Source organism: Megalobrama amblycephala, linkage group LG7 (assembly GCF_018812025.1).
Source record: "Megalobrama amblycephala isolate DHTTF-2021 linkage group LG7, ASM1881202v1, whole genome shotgun sequence".
Classification (NCBI taxonomy): domain Eukaryota; kingdom Metazoa; phylum Chordata; class Actinopteri; order Cypriniformes; family Xenocyprididae; genus Megalobrama; species Megalobrama amblycephala.
This window is the reverse complement of record NC_063050.1, coordinates 43,178,629-43,191,121: the sequence shown is the minus strand read 5'-3', so window position 1 is coordinate 43,191,121 and position 12,493 is coordinate 43,178,629. Positions and strand designations below refer to the sequence as shown.

General features: G+C 39.6%; 1 protein-coding gene across 8 annotated transcripts in view; it reads left to right on the top strand.

Annotated features, from left to right (window-relative positions):
• gria2a (glutamate receptor, ionotropic, AMPA 2a) overlaps positions 1-8,326 on the top strand; it is a 46,614-nt gene extending 38,288 nt beyond the window's left edge. For 3 of the 8 annotated variants that reach the window (XM_048197614.1, XM_048197616.1, XM_048197610.1), the window contains 3 exons: positions 1,287-1,401; positions 3,047-3,181; positions 6,316-8,326. In XM_048197614.1, coding sequence (XP_048053571.1) covers positions 1,287-1,401; positions 3,047-3,181; positions 6,316-6,480 — 415 coding nt within the window. In that variant the 3' untranslated portion in view covers positions 6,481-8,326. Of the gene's footprint in view, positions 1-1,286; positions 1,402-1,836; positions 1,952-3,046; positions 3,297-6,315 lie in introns of those variants that run through there. The other 5 variants (XR_007185893.1, XM_048197611.1, XM_048197617.1 and 2 more) reach the window with 5 other exon arrangements.
• Positions 8,327-12,493: the final 4,167 nt, after the last annotated feature.

Genomic DNA, 12,493 nt, shown 5'->3' with positions numbered 1-12,493 from the left:
ACTTATCGAGCTTGATAACTAACAGTGCAGTAAGCAAATATTTCTTGGAATTCAACTGAACCTATATTTCCCCGTTGATGCGTATTACAAAACCAATATCCGATTAAGGAAAAATGCTTAAATATTGAGAAAAAAAAAAAAAAAACATTGACAAACCCGATTATCGGTTGATCTCTAAAAATTATTCAGGGGAGTGGTGATTAAGCCGGAACACTCTCTACCTGTCAACCATTTTGTTCGTTCGGGTTTGCTGATATGTGAAAAATGCATTAATGGCGTTAAACATTTTAATTAATTGCTTGTGTTACCATTCTAATTTTGACAGCCCTAAATGTAGTAGGTTAGCTCATGTGATTCTTTTCCAGGAATTACCAGGTCTACTCATGGAGCTCAGTAGATTATTGAAGAGAAGGTTTCAGATGTGTTTTTTTTTTTTCTTTCTTTCCCAGTAGTCTACAATTTCTGAAGCTTTTTTTCACCTGTTTTGCTGATAATCAACTGCCATGTGTTCAATGAAGCAAATATTGGCAAACGGTTAAACTATTTATATAGTTATTAACCAATAGCGTTCTACCCCATCTAAACCAAAGCATAGTGTAGTAGTGAAAAACTGGAGGCAAGATTTACACTTAGTACCAAAGAGCTAATTTGAGTTCAGTGTAGCCCCTTTTACTCATGTTTGCCATTAGCATCTGTTTTATTGAATGCATGTCTGTTCTTAATGACTGAAGCAATGGCCTCTTGCAACCAGACTGTGTTGTTATGACAAAAGCTATTATTGATAATCAGTAATAATCCATGCATGTGTTTGGGCACTTGGATTTTGAATGGTCGCAATAAGCATTACAGAATGTTTAAGCTGATGATTCAGAGGCTGAAAACAGTAACTTGATTATGAATGCATTTGATGATGCACTGTTTGAACTATGCATGCTGTCTTTCTTGATACTTCTAACCAGATTTGTTTGCCTCAACGCTTAAAGTGTTTTCTGCTAACTGATTTGAGGATCTGTATGTGCGGATGTGTAATAACTGATACTATTGCTGATCCTCCTCTGTTCTAGCCTCCTGCCTCAAGAGTTTGAGTTTTAAAAAGAACTCTTAAAGCTCGACCACCTTACATTTTAATGGGTTGTTTAACATTATTTTGATTGGTGGATTTGATTGATTGATGGATTGTCTAACCCAATGTTCCATTCATTCTATGCAACTTGTGGGGGGCGTGGCCCGCTGCAGCCCCGCCCCCCTCATGCTGTCTGACAAGTATGTTTTATCGTTTGTTTAAGAAACGCGGTAAACCTTGCAGTGCTAAAACTGAACGAGCAGGGGCTTCTGGATAAATTGAAAAACAAATGGTGGTACGACAAAGGAGAGTGCGGCAGCGGAGGCGGGGAGTCAAAGGTCAGACCCGTGCTTGGGACTTATGGGTAAAAAATGAAATGAACAAAATGCAAATGAGCAGGAAGCACTACCAGCGATCGTAGTAAACAAGCCGAGGCACCTACTATCTTGATTATACCACCAATTGGTCAACGAGAGCTTTCTAAGACACATCTACACTAAAATAGAGTCTGGACTACCTAAAAAAAAACTCATTCCCAGAGGTATAAGGCTCGTTGACGGGAACTGTTTCTGCTTCCTGCTCAAGGCGATGAGTCTGTGCACATCTGGCACGGCAAAGCCGCGTTTGCCGACTGCCAAATGGAGCGCAGACTGCTGATCGCCACCACGCTCAGGGCTGAATCATTACCAGCGCTGTTAGCGAGTGCAAATGTTACTGACAATAACATAAAATAACATTGATAATGTTATTTATGTTATTTCCCATACGCGAAGAACGCCAGTAAACCTTGCAGTATTGAAACTCAGTGAGCAAGGCATCTTAGACAAGCTGAAAAACAAATGGTGGTACGATAAGGGAGAATGTGGAGCCAAGGACTCTGGAAGTAAGGTCAGTCACTGCAGGGAGCGTGTGTGTGTGTGTGTGTGTGTGTGTGTGTGTGTCTGGCAGGGCTAGAATGTGTATGTGTGTATGCATGAAAAATTGTGAAAACAGTGTCTCAGTTTGGGTGATCCAAATCCAAGCATCAGCAGACTGTGTGTGTGTGTGTGTGTGTGTGTGTGTGTGTGTGTGTGTGTGTGTGTGTGTGTGTGAGTGGGTCTTTGTGTGTTCGAGAGGAAAAGAGTATGAGAGTGATACGAAAGGAAGCTTGTGCAAAAAAGAATTACAGCCTATGGTGATGTGTGTGTGTGTGTGTGTGTGTGTGTGTGTGTGTGTGTGTGTGTGTGTGTGTGTGTGTGTGTGTGTGTGTGTGTGTGTGTGTGTGTGTGAGTGTGTGTGTGTCACAGCAAGCCCCCTACACAGATTTACCACCGCATGAATCAGAGCCTGACCTGTGTATACAATCAATGATGCCTATACAAGCAGGGATGTGTTATAAACACACAGTAATGCATGCAAGAGACACATAGCAAAGACATATTTTATATACACTAAAGTGCGTACTTGATCCACATTCCTCTCACACACAAACACGCATACTCATACCTGTATAGGCTCAGAATTTCCTTGTGCTCCTTTGTATTTCTATGTGCTTTATTGACAACTTGTCCTGTTCCTTTTTAATTTTTTTGTTTCTTACACTCTTTCTTTCTCCCTCCTATCTCTCTTTCTCTTTCCCATGCGGTCTCTCCTTCTCCCTCACCAATGCTGTAAATGTTGTTTGTATATTTGCCTTTTACTTCAGCTGTCTTTAATTACAATTCTGTAGGTGGCGTCTTTTTTCCTTCTTTATGTGCACACTGCACCGCACTGTCCTGTTGTACTTTTGTAGCCGTCTGTGTATTCTATGTGATTTACTGTTAGACACTCATATACACATTTAATTCTGTACTGTTTTGTAGTCTATTTAGAGCAGTTACCTTTAAATTCATAATGTGTCTTAAAATTAAAAGTCATAAAATATAAAGTGATAATAAGTAGTATTGACATACTGTCATCCTTTCTCTCCCTTCATTTTTGACCTTTGACCTTCACCCCTTGCAGGAGAAGACTAGCGCCCTCAGCCTGAGTAACGTTGCGGGCGTCTTCTACATCCTGGTGGGCGGCCTCGGGTTGGCCATGCTGGTCGCTCTGGTGGAGTTCTGCTACAAGTCTCGCGCGGAGGCCAAACGCATGAAGGTTGCCAAGACTCAGGCTCTAAATCCCTCCTCTTCCTCGCAGAATTCTCAGAATTTTGCTACTTATAAGGAAGGGTACAACGTTTATGGGCTGGAGAGTGTTAAGATCTAGTGGGGTAGGAATGGCAGAGGTTATATTTTTGTCGTTTGTTCACTGTTTTTTTGTTTTTTTGTCATTTTTTATCGTATGCCAAACGCTTCATTGCCACTACACGATTCTCTGGGCATCACGCTGGCATGCATTTGTCAAAGATTTAAAGGGGTCATATCATAATTTTCATATCATAATTTCTTTGTTTTTCCCTGAGGTCCACTGGTAAGATTTAATTTTAGGGCATAATTTAGTTGTACGTAAGTTTTACGTTCTCGCTTTGACCCTTAGAATTAAATGGGATGTTTTTTTATTTTTTTCCCACCTTTTTTTTAAATATAAAATTAAAATCTATTTACTACGGAAGAGGATTAGGGCCAAACAATAATAAAAAAATAAAACCATCTCGAGATTAAATTTTGAGAAAAAAGGCGAAATAAAATGTTGAGAATAAACTCGTTAAATTACGAGCAAAAACTCGTTAAATTTCGAGAAAAAGGTCGAGATAAAATGTTGAGAATAAACTCATTAAATTACGAGAAAAAAAACTCGTTGAATTTCGAGAAAAATTCTAGATAAAATGTTGAGAATAAAGTCATTAAATTACGAGAATAAACTCGTTAAATTACGAGCAAAAACTCGTTAAATTTCGTGAAAAAGGTCGAGATAAAATGTTTAGAATAAAGTCATTAAATTACGAGAAAAAAGTCATTAAATTACGAGAACAAACTCATTAAATTTTGAGAAAAAAGTCGAGATAAAATGTTGAGAATAAACTCATCAAATTACGAGAAAAAAAGTCGTTAAATTATGAAAACAAATTAGTTAAAATACGAGAATAAATTCATTAATTTAATGACTTTATTCTCAACATTTTATCTAGACTTTTTTCTCAAAATTTAATGACATTTTCCTCATAATTTAACGAATTTGTTCTCGTAATTTAACGACTTTTTTCTCATAATTTAATGACTTTATTCTCAACATTTTATCTTGACTTTTTTCTTGAAATTTAACGAGTTTTTTCTCGTAATTTAATGACTTTATTCTCAACATTTTATCTCGACTTTTTTTCTCAAAATTTAACGAGTTTTTTCTCGAAATTGAACAACTTTAATCTCGAGATGGTTTTTATTTTTTTATTATTGCTTGGCCCTAATCCTCTTCCGTAATTTACTTAGAGGGATGGTTCACCCAAAAAAGAAAATTCTGTCATCATTTACTCCCCCTCAAGCAGTTCCAAACCTGTATAAATGTCTTCGTTCTGCTGAACACAAAGGAAGATATTGGGAAAATGTCATTAACCAAACTTATCTTTAAGAAAAATTCAGGTTCAATATAAAAACATGCCCCATCCTTCATAACAAACAGCCTTTTTACAACGTATGTATTACACTGTGACAGGTTCACAAAACAATCCACAATTGAATGTGCTACTCAAATTATTAAAGTTGGACCTTAAAAATAAACTTCAGTCACACTTTGGAAGTATCATCAGTTAACGGGCATAATAGCACCATTCTACTTCCTCCTTTTTATTACTTGACTTCAAAAGGTAGATCAAGTTTCAAAACAAAAGACAGGCATCACTGATGTGTAAATATGGGCTGTTATGTATTAATATATACATTTAGTTTACATCAGAAATCCTGTTTTGGAAAGGATTTTTTCATCTTACTTTCAGTAGATGGTCTTTTTGGACTAGGGAGGGAGGTTTCTTATTTTATTTTATTTTAATTAAATTTTTTAATTTAATTTAATTTAATTTAATTTAATTTAATTTAATTTAATTTAATTTAATTTAATTTATTTTGCTTTGCTTACGGACCCCAAACTACACTGCTTGGCCCACAAAAAAGCTGCTGTTTGGATTTTAATAGGCAAATACTTACGAATGAATGGATCATTATTACAGTGATTATTATGTTTCTAGCATGTTTTATGTTTGGCAACAATACTTTTAACCCTTAAAGATGGAGTGTGTAGCTTTTCATTTCTTAAACAACCATGTATGAAGACACATCATGGCCATATTCCAGGATGACAATGTCAAGATTCACCAGGGTTAAAATTATGAAAGAATGGTTCAGAGAGCATGTAGAATCATTTTCACACATAAATTGGCACCTCTGAGTCCAGACCTTAAATTCATTGAAAGTCTTTGGGATGTGCTGGAGTAGACTTTACAGAGTGCTCACCTCTTGCATTGTCAATACAAGATCTTGACCAAGAAACGATGGAAAAAACATCACAACATTTATTTCCATCGAGAGGTGCACCATTTTTTGGTCAAGATCTTGTATAACATAAAACATGCTAGAAACATAATAATCACTGTAATAATGATCAATTCATAGATTCTTAAGTATTTGCCTATTAAAATCCAAACAGCCACTATTTTTTTTTTTTTTTTTTTGGGCCGGGCAGTGTATTTGTATATCAAAAGATAAAGGAAAATTAGATTTTTTTTATGATATGACCTCTTTAAAAAACAGGATCATACAAGCAATTGTTTGACAGCACAGTTTTGGTAAACTGTGCCAATACGCACATGTTAAGTGATTAAGATTTAAGAAGATTCAAGAAGTGACGTAAAGGTGGACAAGGGATAAACAGAGGGAGGGTAGAATGTATTGAAGGAAATGGTTCATAGATGGAAAATATATATATACATATATTTTCATAGCTTTTTAGCTCATTTCGTTCAGCTGGAGCGACATCATTTTCCGTTTGTTTATCATCATTGACGCTTGTGATTGTTTGTGAATTGGCTGCACCGCTTGCTTTTGATATAAAGCTCCGCCATCTTAGTGCGAGACCCATTAGCTGTCAGTCATTCTCCACCCCATCTGCTCTTCATAAACATCTACAGTTTATATATTTGTATACATATAAAATAAAAATCTGTATTTCATATTTCAAGATGCACTGTATAACATTAATGAATGTTTATGTGTTTTTTCTCTCTCTCATGTGTGTACATTTGGGTGTGAACTGCTGTGTATTTATATATTCTGTTTGTGTGGGTGTGTGTTTGGTAACAGATGACGTTCACAGATGCTATGCGCAGTAAGGCCAGGTTGTCTATAACGGGCAGTACAGGGGAGAACGGGCGAGTGCTGACTCCAGACTTCTCTAAAGCCGTCCATGCTGTGCCGTACCTGAGACCTGGCATGGCAATGCCTCTGAGTGTGAGCGAGCTGTCCTGAGTGCCTTACATACACACACAGACACACACACACACACACACACTGGTGCAAGCATGCTGTACCCCCACTTTCACACACAAATCCACAAACGTGTACATATTCTTACACACATAGACACTATGATAATAGTTAATTATTCCATATAAAATGAATCACACACAGGATGTCAGATCCATATGTTTACTGTTCAGTGCAATCATATTTTGACCAACAGTCATGTGTACAAGTAACATTTGCAAAAACATGCTGACAGACACAGAAAAGGTATACAGGCACATTGCTGTGTGTACATATGCAGACAACTTCACAAAAACTTTCTGTAGCCACACTTCTATAAAGTTTCTTGTTGTGTACATTTTGCATAACTGCATTTCCAAGTTCTCGTTTTGTCACACACTCGAATACGCACATATAATATGACCTCATTTTGCTTATTTACTCACTCACACAAACACACTTGCCCCATTGCTTCGGTTTTCATCGACGTTTTTCACATTGTAAGTGATGACATTGCAATGCTGCACTGAGGAACAACGTTACACATTGAAAATAATTCCTATGGGAAAAGCTCGACATCTGTTTCCATAGCAACGTGTTTTTGGAATCTCTGATTCTCAAGAACTCAAGCACACGAAACATCTGCATCAAATGTGATTTTGTTTACTCAATCTACGATATCTTAAAAATGTTTGAAGAATCATTTCTTATTATATGAGATATGTATAATAAATTATGTATATAAGTACACTTTTGTTCATTAGATGTTAATGGTACCATGCAAATGCTTGACTTAAAGAAAAAACAAAATGATTTGAGTAGTTTTGTTTCTCCTCCTCAATGGTTTGATTTCTTGTGATGTTCATTTTTTTGGATCACTGTGTTTGGATCCGTTTTTCTTGCCTATATGGACGATGCAAGCAGTAGTTTTATAATTGTCTTTTAATTAAAAAAAGAAGAAAAATTTAAATAATATTTTACCTTCTGCATTTCACCAGTTAGATGATATATTGAAAGTGTTATATTAAGATGGATCTGTATATGAATATATGAACTTCATAATATATTACGATATCCCAAAATGCCAAATATTGCAGTGTGCCAAAATATGTCAAGGCATTTCAGATGCATTTATTAATATTGTCTCTTTATGGGGAAATGTAAAGACTGAAAATTAGCACCCTCTACTCAAGGGTTTGTTATTTATGTCATCTTTGGCTTGTTTTGTTTGGTTTGGTTTTTTTCATATCAAATGCATTGTACTTTTATTAAGGTGCACTACGATATGCAGTTTTAACTGTGAAAAGCATGACAACCTTTAGTTATGTTTGTTTTTATAAAAGCGATGATTAAGTATATCACTGATATTAGTTAACTAGGAATTTAATTTTTGTAGTCCAGTTATGATCTGAAGACTAAGAGATGGAGATGATTACAGATAGTTATATTGATAATTATATTGATAAAGTATAAGCCAATCACCCTTTTCTATGCCATGCTGTGTAACTGAAATCTTGTTCATTAGTTTTATATGTATATGTACTGTAAATGTAAATAGAAACCATTCATGTGTATAACTTAAAATCATGGATGATACACCAATACACACAGACGCACACAAAGAGGATTGCTCATATTGTGCATTTTGGGAGTACGCTTGGGAACCTGTGAGTGAAGAACCAAGCTGTCTCTCATACAGTCACACAAATGGACTCGTCATCACTAGCATCATTTCAGTTGGAAAGTCTGCCATGGGATGAAATGGAGGACATTTTTCTAAATGGAATGTGGACTGATTGCTTTATTTTTTGGAATCTTTTGGAATAAACAGAGACTGAGAATCCTCTGATATTCGGTTTTACTCTGTTTTATGGGAAGGAGAAAAGTGCTGCAAGAGGGAGTTGACAAGCTGTTTGCACATAAATTCATATCCTGGGTCCAAAATTAACAAAAGATGTTTTTTTAAAAAAAAAGGAAAAAAAACATATCTATAATTCCTAATTTATTTGTCTTACAGAACATGTGTCAACATTTGAAATATTCCTCACATTAAGCTATGAGCAACAAAATGTTGTCATGGCCAACTAAAAAAAAATTCCATTAGGAAAAATTATGTAAAATACTAAATAAATGTAAAATAATTTAAAATACATTTGCATGGCCAATAAAACAAAAAATATTGTTATTCTCAATTCACCTTCCATTGGCAGATGTGGCAAAAGCTAAATTTTGGACCCTGTTCAGATCATTAGCTCGGTGTGGACTGAATATAAGTTGTCTTTTGTTCACTGTTTTCTCTGCCTTTTTCCAATAGTGAGTTCTGAGCCAATGAAAAGGGTTTGTTGATTTGTTCAAGCTAATGTGCTTTGAGCAGCTCAGTAGCACAGGAACAGATGTGGCCCTGTTCAGTATGTACTGGGGACACATTAGTGTTGTGCTTCCATGTACTCATAAACAAGCTATGGTATTTTAACCAAGTGTTTCTGATTGCCTGACTATCTTTTGGGGGGAGGAAAATTGCCAAAATGTGTGTGTGCATTCTTATTGAATTTTTAGTAAAAGACAAGTGGCTACTGCCTGATGTTCAAGTGATACCATGTTATTGTTCTCGTACACACACACACACACACACACACACACACACACACACACACACACACACAGAGTCTCTTTTCAGGCAGGGCTCCCAGGCAAACAGACTGGCATAGCATCTGCAGCTCAGCAGTTGAGTTTCCTCTTGCTGTGTCTATTTCCTTTATTACCTTCCTCAGCCAATAAGAAATCAGTACTCTCCTGTAGCCAAACAAAGTTGAGACTGTTGCAGCCAATTAACGCTCAGCATCAAATCCATTAATGAAGTACGTTTATGTATCAGTTTGTAATCATGTTTGCTTTCATGATTGGACATTTTAACATATTCATTGCACTCCATGCATCTAAGCATAATGTTCTTATTTGTTATTAAGCATATCGTATTTAATAGGGTACCTCTCGGTTCAGTGCTGGGCCTAATTCTCTTCTCAATATACACAAAATATCTGGGAACTTATGTAATGGACGTAGGCCGGAATGAGCTATGCGTGTAAAGGCAGGAACACAGCAAGCCGATGGTCGGCCAACTAAGTTTTCTCAGTGTGTTCCGCACCGTCGGCTAAAGTTGGTCCTCGACGGCTTTTTTCTGTCCAATTCGACGTGTTGAATCGGCGTAGGAGCTCGTCGGGCCATCTGATCATTCTGATTGGCTGTTCAGCCACCTGCTGATACGGAAAGGCATTTCATCTTACGCAGGTGCAGAACTGACGTGCTGCTTGGCTGTCGAGCATCGGTTTGGTGTGTCAGGGCAACTTTGGACCCAGACGCTGCCGATGTGAGCCAACCCCTCAGTCTGCTTTCGTCGCCACTAGTTCGTCAGTGTCAGCTTGGTGTGTTCCTGCCTTAAACCTCACTCCCCTGATCTCAAGAGGTGCTCTAGCGACTGACACTACAGACTGCGGTCTTTAGCCTCCTTGTTAGAGTGCCCGACTCCCATGCCTGCAGACAGAGCTTCAAGTCCCGTTTAGAGGGGGTGGTTTGAACAGGAGGGGTTACACTTACATTCAGGCACATTTGTTTACCTATTCCTGCTGCACTGACACACAGCCCTGCTCTCAGTCCAGCCTGACAATTCCACAGGGGCTGCACAGGTCTTGAATGAATGAACATCACCTCCAGCTCAGCTCAGCCAAGATAGAGCTCCCCATCCAGCTTGGTAATTCATCACAACATCACAGTTCAGCTAGGCTCATCAACAATAACAACATCCAGGCATCCAGGATGATGGACCGGGCCAGTGCTTTGGGGCCTCAGACTGTTAAGGGCCTCCAAAGTCTTGACATCCTAAACTTCCAAAGGAAGCTGAAACATTAATGCATTGATTGTGATCTGAATTCTAGAGTCCCTGGGCCACTCTGATTCCTCACCTCAGATTCCTTAACACCACTAGGGGCCCTGGTCCCATCAGCATACAGCACAATAGAGTCCCTGAAATTAGACTATTTTTAGTCCAGTGTTACTAAAACATATGGTTGCTCCAGCGATTATCATTGTGGTTCTCTTTCATCATCTCGTGTTCGAGATCCACCTATGGGAAGGGCATCCGTACCTGACCTCTGCAGAAGCATCCAATTGCACTAAGTCTGGCTAGACAGATAGAAGCGCGCAGCCAATGCCAGGTAAGAGCATACCTGAGAGCATATATGGGCTGCACACGCCTCTATTCTCCAGTTGCTTCTCGTAACCACTGGAATATTTTATACTCAGCTCGTGGTTTTATGGACTTCACTATTGTATGCAGGAGGACACATCTTTTGAGATCAGCCTCCGCTGGACGTGTTTGTCCTATCAGCCATGTTAGCTGAAGAAATTACTGCAAGCCGCCCATGCTCGCACTGTTTAAAAGGCTGCCCGCCTCGCTCTCTTCACTATTTTCCCCTGTTCAACGGCTGCCCGCTTGTCGGACTATGCGTTTATTTATTTGATGCTCTCTAACCCACAACGGCCCCCTGGGACTACCAGTCTCGTGCCTGCCCAGCCGAGTGCGGCACCCTTTCGCCGCTAGGGATTTCCATCCTTACTATGTTGTGTGTATGGGCCGTAAACACGCCGAAGAGGCTATTGATTTCTCTGCGCACTGTAGAATAGCGCTCTGATTTATGCCTGTCCGACTCTGATGGGGGAAAAAAAGGCAATGCAGGTGCGCACACGGGGAACTCCCGTGATGCGGCCTCTTTTGCGGTGTTGAAAACTCGTTTATGGATGAGCCACCCGGCTGCCAGGGACGAGGACGATGCTTGCTTTCTCGACAGCTCGGAAGACGAGGATGCCATCCCGTCATCTGTGACACCTCAGACGAACGCTCCCGCTGCTTTCGGTCTTCTTTGAGGTTTGTGAGCGAGCAGCCACTCGCCTCAACATCGAATGGCCGACCCTTCCAAGTTCCTCTGACCAAGAGCGGGACGTCTATGACGGAAAACTCCTGGGGCCCCTCCCAGCCCAAGAAATAGTTTTTCCCTATCCTCCTTGTTTGTGCTAAACACATTAAACATTGTTGGGAGTCCCGTTCGACCTGTAACACGATCTCGCGGGTCTGGATGTTAGGATATGGCCTTTCTCAGTGTGTGTGACCCCCGAGCCCTATATCGCCAGACACATTGATAACCCGCTCAAGGTAGGCTGCTTGCCCCTCCCAAGCCTGTTCTCCTCAGCAAAATGGATCGCTTTCCGCGTTCATTCACCAGGCCTGTTATAATGCCTTATTGTCAAGCTGTCCACGCTAGCAGGCGTTCTATGGCTCTCTCGGTGAAAAGAACGTGAACTGTGGCTTAATCTATCTGGTCTCCCCGATAGTGAAGAGCAGTGCATTGCAGGAGCACAGGTTGAGCCTGTCCAGGCTTTCTTTGGTCCTGCCGTCGCTTTAATGCAAAAGCGCTGCAATGTCAAGTATATGGAGGAGGAGGTTTTCAAACATTGCCTTCTAAGAAAGCCTGCACTGCGTCAGATGCCCTCTGTGCAGCCGCCTAAGAACCCCTTGCCATCGGACGCCATTTCCATATGCAGGCAGGGTTATTAAGATCTGTGACAAGCCACTGGCTTTGCTTCGTATTCCCCCGTTCAAAAGACGGAAGTTATCTGTCAGCGAGGTCAGCACCCTCCTCGCCAGTGGTTGCCCACTTCAGGTACGCACAGGTTCCACTGTTCCACGGTGTTGCCCAATGTGTTTCCCCCCTTTTCAAAAAGGGAAATTGATGAGAAAAAAGTGCACAAGCAGTGTCACCACACTGCGCTCTACACACAGCTCTCACTAATTTAATAGAGGCTTTTGCTCCAGTGTTCCCCATAACACAAATCAAAAAATTAAAATGAATAAATTAATTCATTAATAAGAGAGAACATCTCTCAGCGGCAGCCACCCCAAATGCCGTCCCCAAGTTGTCCACTAGAAAGCGGCATTGTATCACAAATGAACGATCCAGTTGAA